Source organism: Poecilia reticulata, linkage group LG13 (assembly GCF_000633615.1).
Source record: "Poecilia reticulata strain Guanapo linkage group LG13, Guppy_female_1.0+MT, whole genome shotgun sequence".
Lineage (NCBI taxonomy): Eukaryota > Metazoa > Chordata > Actinopteri > Cyprinodontiformes > Poeciliidae > Poecilia > Poecilia reticulata.
Genome location: NC_024343.1, coordinates 16,997,008 through 17,010,742, shown reverse-complemented (window position 1 = coordinate 17,010,742; position 13,735 = coordinate 16,997,008). Strand labels below are relative to the sequence as shown.

The window sequence follows — 13,735 nt, the reverse complement described above, 5'->3', positions numbered from 1 at the left end:
AAAGAAAATTAACTTTAAGGTTCAAATCAATTCATTACAGGAATAAATTGGATTTTCTTTGCATACTTTCCATAAATTACAGCAGAAACATTGCTTCTGCTTTCTGTTGAGTAGCTTTTCTCCCAGCAGTTTTGACCTTCATCGCTTGGTTTCAGCCTTTATTGCGTCTTTTTTTATTTTTTTCCTCCCATACTTTAATGTGCCGGTGTGCTTTTGGGAGTGTATTAGGCGGAAATTGAAGACAGAGTCGACTCTTTCCGTCGACGCTGAAGCACTCAGCAAATATGTGGTGAATTCAGTCTGAAATTGGATTTGCTACCCGGTCTTTCTACTGATGTGCAAAAGCTACATTTGACCTTTAGAGAAATGTATTTATCTCTGTAGTCTCTTAGACTGTTCCCTCTCTAGCTGCACTTACACTCTTTCCCTTTTCTTTTGTTAAACCTTCTTTTTTTTATGTTTACCCTTGCGTCATGTAGCTTATCTGCTGTGTTATCTTATGTGACCACTTCAGATCTGAATGATGCTTTTTCATGCAGCTCTTCCTCACTTGCTGTCCTTTTACCCATCGTGTTCCTCAGTGTTGTGTCTTACCTCTCCAACCCTAATCCCCGACAGAGAAAGAGGCACTACTGGCGTCTGGACTGCAAGTGCATCATCTTGTTCCAGAACAACACCTCCAACAAATACTACAAGGTACGCTTTGCTGATTCTAGACGTGTGCATATGACTTGTACACTTTCTGTTTTCCTCACCGATGCATTGCATGTTACTGCAGGAGATCCCCCTCTCTGAGATTCTGGAGGTGCGTCCTGCTACTGACTTCACTCTCGTCCCACAAGGCACCAACCCTCACTGCTTTGAGCTCGTCACCGGCACTATGTGCTACTTTGTCGGGGAGGACCCCAACACCCTTCCCTCACTGTCCACCAGCAACCCCCAGGCCCTTCCTCAGACGCCCCCGTCCCCCAGCATGGTGCAGCCCAATAGTGGCATTGGGCGGGAGGTGGCAAACGCCTGGGAGTGCGCCATTCGCCAGGCGCTCATGCCAGTCATCTTTCAGGATGCCCCGCCGGCTGAGGGGCATACGCCGCACAGTAAGTTTAAGGATATAAAAAAAAAGAGCAAGCGCTTAAATAAAGCATGCTAAGACGTTTCTTTGGAAACGTAGCTTGTTGTATGTGGTAGTGCAGTCAAATTGTTCCATTGATTTTGAGGGACTATTCAGAAACATGTTGTGTGCCACACCCAACCTGTGGATGTTGTTTCAGGACAAGCCTCTATCAGCATTTCTGTCTCCAACAGCCAAATCCAAGAGAATGTGGTATGTCTTTTCACTCAGTTTTCTTTGGTCCAAGTTTTTATTTATTTACTTTTCATCAAACAGCATTTTCACTTGGAGAAATCCTTTTCTCTCTTGCAGGATATTGGCACTGTGTACCAGATTTTTGCTGACGAAGTGCTTGGATCTGGTCAGTTTGGCGTAGTTTATGGAGGTACGTGAACATACGCAGTCACAATGACAAAGCTATAGGTTGCTGTGTCATGTGAAAAACACGTGCATGTACATATATTTAACACAAAACAACACAAGCAAATGTAATGTTGGTACTTGCGTTTAAGAAGAAACAAATGGAAAAAAAAAAAGAAAAATAAACAATACTGGACTGATGATTTTACTCAAGCCCTAACAGAAGAACATCTGCTTTTCAAACATTTTAAAGCTTACATTAATAATTTCAGGAAAGCATAGAAAGACGGGGAGAGACGTTGCTGTCAAAGTCATCGATAAGCTTCGATTTCCCACCAAACAGGAGAGCCAGCTGAGGAACGAGGTGGCCATCCTGCAAGTAAGAACACACACGTTATGCCATCTGCTCAATAATATGCTTTTAAGAACCTTATTTAAAGTCTTAAAATGACACAAGAACTAGCATTTTGACAGGCATCCCAGTAATGAATATTGTACTCGATTTAGTAAAAGAATATTGAAAGGTAAACTGATTCTTGATATCTTTAGTGTTTGTTTTTTCATAAATTGTCATCTGTATTTTTCTAATTTCTCTTAAAAATGTGCTTATTATTAATTAGTCACCTACCAAGAGACGTAAAGATAATAAAATAACTACAGACTATCGAACAGTTTTATGCCAGACATTTTGACGAACATCCCTAACAAAACAACCTTCAACATGAAAGTGTCTGTTGCAAATAGAAAGTCATTTAAATCAGTATCTGAATCAGAGGATAAGGCTTTACATTAAAGTAGAGGAAACTAGAAATAATACAAACAAAAGCATGGAGCCAAATGTTGTAATAATGGAGGTGACCAGCAGAGGGCACTGTGTGTTGAAGCTGGAGAATGCCCACAATGTGTTGAGCAATAAAGACGAAGCACTAGCTTACTCAATGGCGTCAATCTTTTACACACTGAAAACATTTGACTCGTACTCCTACACTGTAACTTGTTTGGACTCGTTCATTAACTTGAAATATTATGACAGAGTCCATTTATTTAAACTTTATTGCCAAGTAAAGCACATTATGTAGCTTAATTACACACAGATTGATGTTTGACAGCCTTTATTCCTGTTGATTATGATGATTTTCCGCTTACAGTTAAAGAAAACAGGATGTTTAAGATTAGAATATTACATGAGACCAGTAAAAAACATTTTAATGCAGAAATGTAGCCTTTCTGAAAAGTATGTTTAATACCTGCATAAAGGTTGTCAATACTAATAATACTAATAAGGTACTTTTAATCTGACAAATGAGCCTCACATTTCAATTTATTGATTATGACTGTGTTGTTGCACTGAGCAAGATATGAAGTGTGAATAACTAAAAATGTACTGAGATTAGTGTTTGTTTATACTCTGTGCGGTTGTAGTTGTAGAGCTAAATCTGTTTTCCAGTCTGTTAATCCTTAATTTAGTCCACTGCTAGCTGGTGTTGGTGTAAATGTCAGCTCTCTTGTGAAAGACATTGTGAAATATTTCTTCCTTTGGTTAGGCAGCGAGGGTTGTAGATGTCATCTGGGGTCAGCAGAAGGATGACTTGATCAGATCTGTTGATTTGTTGATTTCAATTGCAGATTATTTGAGCAGCACCAGTCTGTCATGACTAGAACATGAATTAGTAGTTTGTTTTCACTGCGATCGGCCTAAACACAGCGGTGTCATAAGCAAATTTTAGGATGACGTTTCCAGAACAGGTGGGGGTACACTCATGTGTATAGATAAAATAAAGTAGTAGGCTTAGCACACCGCCCTGAGGAGCGTTATTGCTCAGTGTGTAGAACGAGGAGGAACTGGTCAAAGGTTTTACCTCTTATTAAGGAGGCGATGGGCGAGGAAAAGCAGTTTAGGTCGCCAGAGAGTCTGGGATGATGGTGTTGAAGTCGATGCTTTGGCTGATGAATCGTATTCTCACATATCTCCCCTTGTGATCCAGGCGAGAGGGTTGTGACGTTAGTGTAATCAATAAACCTATTTTGGTTGGCATGAAAGTGGTTCAACTTGAAAGGTAGACCAGCATTTTTAAATACTTCACTGTAAATCCTTGAGACTTGAATTAGCAAAGAAGATGCAGCACTTCTTTTGTTTAACAGTTCATTTTGTTCTTTAGATTCACTGGATTTACTGAATCATTGTAATTTGATGTTTTATAACTACAGACTGGTTTTGGGTTCAATTCTTTTATGGTCTATGGCTCAGGTGTAAACATTTTTTTTTAACCAGCAGGTGGAGGTAGATTCACTATTTACAGACCAGAGTTGATCAATTCACTAGTAAATTTGCTTTAGACAAAACAAATTAGGCAGGTATTAAACATAATTTTAATTAATTCCACTTTTCTGTGATTCTGAAATTGGTTCGATGTAATATTCTAATCCTACATATGATGTTTCGATTACCTGCAGGCTGAAAATCTTTATAATTAACAGAACTAAAGTGTCAGCATGTGTGTAATTAATCTATATTATGATTCATTTACTCAGTGAATTGAGTTATTGAGGTGAAGGGAATTTTCAATTATATTCTAATTTATTGAACAGGTCTGCATATACTAATAACCCTTTAAAATGTCCTTCCTCGTCTCGTTTCACATTATTTTTCCTGTGGTTTATGATCTCACGCCGACATTGTGTCAGACTGTGCCTTCCTGTTTTTTTTTTTTTTTGCATGCATGTGAAAACCTGCTTTGTTTTTCTCTGTTACACACCTCAAGATGCATTCTTGCCATTTTAAACCCAACTTTATTGAAAAATGTTTTCCCACAGTTCTTCAATTCACTCACTTCAGTTTTTCCTCTCACTCTCCAAAGTTTCCAACATGTTTACGTTGCACACAACTTTTTTCACCAAACTCTGTTTTCTGTCAACCAGAGCTTGCGACATCTGGGAATAGTGAACCTGGAGTGCATGTTTGAAACCCCAGAGAAAGTGTTTGTGGTGATGGAGAAGCTGCATGGCGACATGCTGGAGATGATCCTCTCCAGCGAGAAGGGAAGACTGCCGGAGAGGCTGACCAAGTTCCTCATCACACAGGTGTGTTTTTATCCAAACTAAATGCTGTTTATGCTACATTTGCTAAGCATTTCTGCTGTTTTACTATGCTAGCATGGAGTACTGTGGGAAAAAAAAAAAAAAAAAAAACTATTTGCCCCCTTATAGATTTTTTCCGTTTTTTTTTTTTTTTTTTTTTTTTTTTTACATCCATTTTAAATGTTTCACATTGTCAAACAAATTCTGGTAACACTTTATTTGAAGTGGTGTTCATAAGACTGACTGTCATATACATGTCATAACACCTGTCATGAACATGAAGGAGTCTTTATGAACGTTTATGACTGTTGTTACGAAGTATCACTTGGTAAACATTCTTGAAAACTCATTCATGTTCATGACAGGTGTCATGTCAGTCAAAGTCTTACCCATATTTTAATAAGATTTTGTTTTCACTCTTAATATGAGTAAAGATAGACTGTAGTTGTCAAATGATAAGTTCTTCAAGAGATAAAAAAAATAACTTTAGTCAAATGACGTGGTAGTTGTGTGATGGTCAATGTTGTGCTTTGAGACCTGGATGACTTGGTTCAACTGGTGGAGCCAATAAATTTACTATTTGCCAAAAAATCTTTAGGGAAATGCTCAGCTTTTGTTCTGCCACTTTCTGGTCATCTGAGCTGTGCAGCATGAAAATGACCAGCAGTACTCATGTCCAAACAAGCTGAGATGTTGCTGAGTTACAGCAACATACCTAAACAGCGATGTGAAACGTTAATTGACCGTCGTAATGCTTGGTGGCAGCAGCTGCAACCAAGGACGGTCTCAGAACCTCTTATATTTGGGTAATTACTTTTTCGCATGCATTGTTTTGGATATTTAAGTTTTTCTCTTAATAAATGCAGTCAAAATTTGGAAAGACCTTCACATATTTACTCATTTTATGTTTTCTGATATAATTTGTTACATGATCTTTAGGTGAAGGGGAAAAAAAACAATTAAGAGTTTTGAGATTGACACTTTTTGACAGTTCCATGTGGGCATCTTATTAAGAGTTATAAATATTGTATTTGTAGTTTCCTTTGAGCCATTTCCTGATTGTGTGGTCTGTGGCATGCTTTTCTGTTTGTGAGAAGATTCTTGCAGCTCTCAGACATCTCCACTTCAAGAATATCGTTCACTGTGATCTGAAACCTGAGAATGTGCTGCTCGCCTCAGCCGATCCGTTTCCGCAGGTACCCACACAAACAAGCAACAGGGCTTATCTGTACAGTTGAAACAAGGTTTATATACAGACTGAATAAAAAGACACATACAGGATTTATGTCTCACTGTCTCAAGTTAAATCAGACCAAACTTTCCTTCATTTAAGTTGGTTAAAAGAACCTTTCTTTTGTAACTTCCTCTAAATTCAGCAGTTCACATGTATTTGGTCATTGTCAGAAATAACGGTCTTTTAAGCCGCATGACTTTGGTCAAACATTTTGGACATCCTTCCACAAACCTCTGACAGGTTAACTAGCACGTTTGAGTTAACTGGGGTTAAACCAGTGGGTGTATTTTAAGGCCGCACCAGAAACACACTCCTTTCTTGCTTGACATGATGGAAAAGTCCAAACAAATCATCCGATACATCAGGAAGAGATTTGTGCAGATGCACCAGTCTTTTCCAAATGATTGAAGGTGCTGCATTCGTGTGTTCAAACAAATATACTCAAATAAAAACTTGGTGGCAATGTCCAGTCATCACACAGCGCACAGGAAGAAAACAGGTTGCGTGTCTCAGACATGAATATATGAATGTGCAAATCGGCTCCTGCTCAAAAGCCAAAGACCTTGTGAAGATGCTGCTGTAGCTGGTAATACATCGTCCTTATCAGACAGTGAAACATGTCCTGTACTGACATGGGCTGAAAGGAAGAAACCTTTACTTTAAACAAGATATAAAAAAGCCAGATTGCAGTTTGTAGATGCACTAAAGGACAAACATTTTCATTTTTGGAGATTTGTCCTGTGGTCTGAAGAAACTTAAAGTGGAACTGTTTTGCCGTAACAACCATCATTACGTTTGGAGGAAAAGCAGGGATGTTTGCACCATCTTAGCTTTGAAGCATTACGTCGTGGAGATGATTTCCTGGAGGAGATCCACGTCCCAAAATAGACGCCTTCATGAGGAAAGAACATTATGTGGAAATGTTGAAGCAACATCTAAAGACATCAGCCAGAAAATAAAAGCTTGGCTGCAGGACTGATCTTCCAAAAGGATATTGACCATAAGCATACGGCTTAAGTAGCCACAAAGTGGCTTAAGGACAACACAATCAGTGTTTTGGTGTTGCCATCACAAACTCTGAAATATGGAGAAGTTGTGGGAAGATAAGAAAAAGCATTTGAGAGAGAGAGACGGCGTACAAACCTGACTGAGTTTCACCGGTTCTGTCAGGAGGAATGGACCGAAACTCCAGCAAACTTTACTGTGAGAAACGTGAAGAAAAAAATCCAAAAGGTTTGACCCAAATCATATAGTTTAACCTGCAATTATCTGTGGTACTAACCAAGGGATACCTTTATACAAAGGTCTTTGTCATTTGAAGAAAGTTACAAAAAATGTCAAAAAAAAAAAAAAGTTCCCAATACATTTTCTAAAATTTAGCAAACTGAAGTCATTTTGATAAATGTGACTGACCTTGTCAGGTTCAAACACTAGACATTTCTTACACACTGCAAAAAAACAGAGACAAAGAGTCAGTGATGAGTTTCGTACTCGCGAGGAGAGTGCTTCAGAGAATGCTTCAGTTACAATCTCCGACCAAACACTCTGAAGTTTCTCTGCTCGCCTCGCTCTTTTATTAGATCAGGAATGCCCTAATTACATGAAGCTAAAGGGGGGGGGAAGTATACTCTGTTGAAGCTTGACACAGCAACTCTTATCCATATAAGATAACTTGAACAGCACATTCTCTTCGAGGCTGTTGGGGTGAGTTCCTGTCCTGCAGCTTATCTTCTGCAACACAAGAAGCGAACAAACAACAGACAGAACAAACTTCTAAAAGTGGCATAACACTATAGGCTTCATATAAGTAAGATTAAACAAATAATAATTCTAACAGACCTAAAATGAGTTTTGATCTGATTTAACTCCAAACAGTGAGAAAAAAAAGTGTGTCTTTGGTTTTAACTGTATATAACACACTAATTCACTCTTATTCTAAAAATCGCCTCCCTTGGTGCAACTGATCATCTCCTTGCTGGTTGCAGGTGAAGCTGTGCGACTTCGGTTTCGCACGCATCATCGGCGAGAAGTCTTTCCGTCGCTCCGTCGTCGGCACACCGGCCTACTTGGCCCCAGAGGTTCTGCTGAACCAGGGCTACAACCGCTCGCTGGACATGTGGTCGGTCGGCGTCATCATGTACGTCAGCCTGAGCGGCACGTTTCCCTTCAATGAGGACGAGGATATCAATGACCAGATTCAAAACGCGGCATTCATGTACCCGGTCAACCCCTGGAAAAAGATCTCCAAAGATGGTAAACAGGAAGGGGTTTAATCAGCAGTGGGGTCAATTGATTAAAGTTTAACATTTGTTTTTTGCAAAAACCACACACAGAGACTGTAGGTCAATCTTATTGATATTTTAGACGATTATTAGTTAATTATTAGTATTATTAATCACCAACTTTAAGTGAGCTATGCAAGGCATAAAGAAGCTCAGAGTTTTCTGCAACTATGTAGTTATTACTTTTCGACATTTTGGTGCCTTCTGGCTTCTGTGGTTCTATTTCTGACGGTCAGGCTTTGTTTCCACACTTTACTGGACACATGGCATGAGGAAGTTTTAGATTTAAATGGTGCACAAGCAGTAAGAAGGCAGGAAATGACTCTGGTTCTCACAAATAGGACCTATGAACCCAAAGCACCTGGTATCTTTCACCTCTCAAAAGAAACTGCGGCTCCAACAAAACCACCAGAGACGCAGACATTTGTAACTGCAGACCTTTCTGGTTCCTGCAGAAGCAATATTCACAGCTTTAGAAATGTAACCTCCTAGCCTCAACCTGTCTGTGGTTACCTGTTAGTTGAAACAACACTGCCATATTTGTGACATACTTATAATATCCTAAATACCTGATCAACTGTGTTGTGTAAAAACTCTTAAGTTCGACTCCACAGCAAGTCGATATCTCTAAATGGTAAAATCAACAGAAATGTTAAACTAGGATTGCCAACTCTCCTTCTTCCGGTCTAAGACCGAAGCTTTCAATTTACGCTTTTGTTTAGTTTATGTAATTTGACCTGTTCAAGAAGTAACATCTCTGACCTGAAAATGACTTCACAGCAGAGTTGAGTGACTTCCACTTACAAGTTGGGAAACCCAATTTGCTAGTTGTGGCGCTCACCGCTGTTAGCAAAACAAGACTATGTATTCGTCTCCAAGCCAAGGTTCACACACTAAAGAATATGTTCACAAACAGAGGCTGTACAGTTCTACATGTGCCAGAAACAAGCTGATAAAGAAATTACAACTGCATCATTTACAATATTTTACATGTGCGGCAGCCATTTTGAATACAGAAATAAGAGGCCTATGACTTTCCCAGTCCCAATTTCAACCCCAGAGAATGTTCCAGCTGTATTTCAAAAAGGAAATCCAGGAAATCCAACATCCCAGCACCAACAGAAGAAACAACAAAACCTGAAGATTTCACGCTTGGAGGCATAAAATCCCGTTCAACACTGGAACAAGAAAACAAACTTTACTGTGTTGCCATAGATAAGACTTATTTATTTTTCCTAAAGCAAAATGACCGTAAGGTGCAGCGGTCAGACAGAAACCTGCAGATCGAGCACATCTTTTGTCTCTCTGCTGACTTTTTTTTTTTTTTTCCAGTTCTGGGATTCTCCTAAATACAATGAAAGTTGCTATTGCTATTTGATATTGCAATGAGTTTCATTTTAATAATCTTAATAAACGATCTCGCTATTTTTGTGTTCCCAGCTACCGACTTGATTAACAACCTGCTGCAAGTCAAGATGAGGAAACGCTACAGTGTCGACAAAAGTTTGAGCCATTCCTATTTACAGGTAACTTAGAGAAACCATTCATCTGATCTCACAAACACACATTTCTTAGAGACATTGATAAAAGTAGAAGTTTTTTGCTTTATCCAATTCTTGAAACATTGGAGAACAAAAGCTTTTAAAATCATGAGATCTCCTAGTAATCTGTAAACTGTTAAATTATATTTTTCATATAAATCCAAAGAGTCTGCACCTAAACAATTGGAAGTTCAAGGCTGATGTGTGTGCATAGTGGGAAAATAACCGGCTCTTATTTTGCAAGTTTGCTCAGACGCCAAGGACTGCATAGTCATTTTTATGTAGCAAAGGATTAAAAATAAGAACCCAAGTGTAAGCAAAATAAATATTTTACATTGAAAGTTATAAATTAATTTGCATGTCAATTTTTGCGAAATAAATATTTGATCCACCTGAAGACTCACTGTTTCCCAGAAATCATACAGTTAAGACAGTAGTTGATTCTCTTTATCTCAGCTTGTTATGCGTGTTAAGCAGATTATCTGCAAAATCAGTTTTTTCTTTCCAACCTTTCCACCATCAAAGTGTGAGGTCAACAAACTGTGAAAAGACGTTGGTACAATCTGCACCAGACTGGAGTGGGCTACATGGGCATTAGTAAGAAGATTTGTAATAAACCCGCAGCTGTTGGAGCCATAATTTAGCAAAAAAGGAAAAATAAAATGACCATCTGTTTCCCCTGGTCTGGAGTCCCATGTAAGATTTTGCGTCATAGCATGTGGATAACGATGAGAAAGGCCGAGAATGCTGCTTGGTCTCCATTATGACACTTTAATGCACTACACTATTTATTTTTATATCTAACTATATATTACATAACTGTCTATACACACGTAATAGGTCCAAATTTTGTCTTATTCCTCAAAGGTTAAGTTAACCAAAAACACTTCTCTTTCCTAGGCAAGCCTACAAAATAAGAACGTTATAATACATCATCACCTTTCTAAAAAAAATGGCGTAAAATAAGTCACTTTAAAAAGACCACCACCTCAAAATGACTTAATTGTTTTAGTAGGTGTACAGGAGAATGTAGGAGACGTGATTAGAATGTGTTCATTGCCTTTAAAACAAGACCCATAGAAATGCAAACATCTGTTAGTACAGGACAGCACACGCATTTATTAATCTGTTAAGGTAATCATAAGATTAACACTGTTGTGTACGACAATGGTAATTTCAGCGTAATGTGTCTTACCAAATAAAACCACACATCCAACCTACACCGCTTATCTGATGGCGCGTTCTAAACCTGGAAGGCCTTTCAGCCTCAGTCTCAACTCCAAAGCTCTTGCGAGACTGAATTTCTGTCCTCCTGCTCGTCTCCCGTTGTTTCAGGACTACCAGACGTGGCTGGACCTGCGGGAACTGGAGACCAAGCTCGGTGAGCGCTACATCACCCACGAGAGCGACGATAGCCGCTGGCAAATGTACGCCATGAAGCACAAGCTGTCGTACCCGGCTAGCTACGTCCCGCCTCCGCCTGCGTCAGCCTCCGATGACGACGACGGCGGGGAGGACTCGGACATGAAAGGCCTCACTGAGAGAGTCAGCATCCTCTGACCACAGAAACACACTCCTGACTCTTTTTTTAAATTTTATTAAAGAAGACAGCGCAGTCTACCTGGAGTGTGAGAAGACATAAACATTTGCAGAGAACATAGGTTTCTGTCGAGAACATTGCTCTGCCGTTTGAACCTCGGAACCTGCTTTGTGTCGGCTTTACTGCACTAAATCCAATTTCTTTCTCTTCTAACCAGGAGTCCTCAGAACTGCTTATCGCTCACCTCTGCTGTTATTGGTTCTCTTTCATCCTTTGAATGTTTGTGGGGGGGATTTCTTAATCTGGAAGGCTACCCACTTCGATTTCAAATTGTGTTTGATTCACCCAGCAAGGTTTTAGAGACTCTGAAAAAGTCACACTTGAACTGGTAAAATCTGTCACAGAAACCAAAGGCAGCGTGATCTTGTTCCCTCGCTGCAATGTGGATCACAGCAAAGCAAGAAATGGCCTTGGACCACAAACTAAAGGGTTTTTTTTTTCACCGCACAGTTAAATATAGATGAAGCAGCCTATAGTCTGATTAGAACTGCAGGAGATCCTAATGTGTGCCTTCAAAAAAGTGGCCTTAATATTCCCACCATGTCTTTTTAAGCGATGCGTTTTTACTCTAACAAAAGACTTTCTTTGCTGGTAATTACTCAACTGAACGCACGGAAATCAAAGCCATTTTTACTCTCCAATGAATTCCCATAAATCCATGTCTTGCAGATGAAAAAGCCTTAACAATTGGAAGTATTGATCTATCAAGAATGTACTATTTATAGTAATTGCCACCAGTTGGAAGCAATAATGGACTCATGGGGGGGAGGGGGAGGACATAGCAAATTATAAATGACACTGTGAATTTGAAGGAAGTCTAAAAACTAAGCTGCTTTTTTTTTTTTTTTTTTTGCCAGATCTTTTTTTCCCTGCCAACATTTCTTCCTTCGGCTAACAGATTATCAGTCTTGTGTCTAAGGAGTTGTCACTGAGTGGTGAAATTGCTCCTATTGTGTTGAGACTCTGACTGTCATCAGTCCCTAAAATCAAGCAGTCAATTGAAATCAAGATTATAGCACGTCTTCACAGCTGACTGTCGTGTTGTCGAGGACGAGCGGGTAAATGGGAACGTCTCGTCACAGCAGCCAGACTTCATCACAACCACAAACGTCGATGTATATAAAACTCAAGTGGAAGGAAGGGAGTAGGTAGTTTTTGATTACTTTTCCAAAAAAAAAGGTCATAAAGACGCATTTGTATTCACTGCCCCTGAATAATACCTCCAGGAGTCGCCTACCAGGTAAATAAAGTCCCCTCCATGTGTAATTTCATCTTAAAGGCTCCAGAGCTTTGTGAGGAAAATATTTGTGAACAAACGGCACCATTTTGGAGAACATCTCACATGGTACTGTTCAGTCCATCATACAGAAAATCACATGAAATAAAATGATTCAAGACATGGCTGGAGAAGCAGTAGATGGTACAAACATGTACAGCTCTGGACTTTTGAGTAGTGTGGCCTCTGTGGATAACTTAGACGTATGTTGATTGAAACTATAAAACATCCAGTCTGACTAAAAATGAGCTGCATTGTGACGAAAGGACAAGTTTCACTCAGGATGCTCAAAGCTAACGGAAGAATTTGTAGCTGTGTTGCTGTGAAAGACCAGTTTCCACGAAACAGATTTTTGTCTGTAATCAAATTTTGAAACAAGGTATTTTGTTTCCTCCATTTCCCGATAATTTTAATGCTTTTGGTTGGTGCGTTACATAAAATCTCAATACAATACATTGAAGGTAGTGGTTGTGATGTGACAAACTGAAAAAGTTTAAAGGCATATCAGTTCTTTCGTGTTGGGTGGACAGGACGGGTTGGCTGACTAGAACTAATGTGCATGTAGTTAAACTACCTTTCTTTTCGATATGTTGCACGTTTATTTTATTTTTTTGTGAAATACAGTTATCTCAAGATTTTTTTTTTTGGACATGCTATAGTGATGATGGCCTATTATGGAAAACATGTAACCGGAACTTTACGTAGTTGTCAGATGTGTGTAGATCGTGTACATGTTTGAATGACGCTCCTGGTCTTTATATCAGATAATGCAGACTTAAGCTTTATTCTGTCTGTTCTAGAAATGTTAATAAATCGTTGACATACCCATCTGTCTGCGAGTTCATTTTAGGCGTTCTGAAGTGAAAAGCTGCACAAATCCAAATGCATTTTGTCTGCGGGAGGCTTATGTAAGAAATACCGTCAATCAGGGTTTTCTTTACATGGAGATTCTCTGAATAGAACATAACAAAGGAATGAAGAGCTTTCACACTGCAGCAATGAATTACTTTTCACCTTGCAGATTGACAGATATATATATATATATCTGAAGAACAAGTAATATACTTGATGTGTCATGGTAATTTCTGTTCAGGTAAACTGACAGGAGTGTGTTCTCATACCTCTCATCATGGATTTAATTAAAGATTAGGTGGATTTACAAAAAAATAAAATAAAAAAATTTAAATTAAAACCAGCTTTTGTTGGATAAAGGCTGAATTGTATACAAGCGGGCTGAGTGGAACTCAAGAGGA

General features: G+C 39.0%; 1 protein-coding gene across 2 annotated transcripts in view; it reads left to right on the top strand.

The window, feature by feature from the left end:
- The window catches only part of prkd2 (protein kinase D2), a 47,152-nt gene extending 33,842 nt beyond the window's left edge, over positions 1–13,310 (top strand). For both annotated transcript variants that reach the window (XM_008425722.2, XM_008425721.2), the window contains 10 exons: positions 619–696; positions 779–1,097; positions 1,272–1,324; positions 1,424–1,496; positions 1,744–1,850; positions 4,391–4,552; positions 5,647–5,745; positions 7,769–8,036; positions 9,506–9,591; positions 10,942–13,310. In XM_008425722.2, coding sequence (XP_008423944.1) covers positions 619–696; positions 779–1,097; positions 1,272–1,324; positions 1,424–1,496; positions 1,744–1,850; positions 4,391–4,552; positions 5,647–5,745; positions 7,769–8,036; positions 9,506–9,591; positions 10,942–11,166 — 1,470 coding nt within the window. In that variant the 3' untranslated portion in view covers positions 11,167–13,310. The remainder of the gene's footprint in view (positions 1–618; positions 697–778; positions 1,098–1,271; positions 1,325–1,423; positions 1,497–1,743; positions 1,851–4,390; positions 4,553–5,646; positions 5,746–7,768; positions 8,037–9,505; positions 9,592–10,941) is intronic.
- The last annotated feature ends 425 nt before the right edge of the window (positions 13,311–13,735 follow it).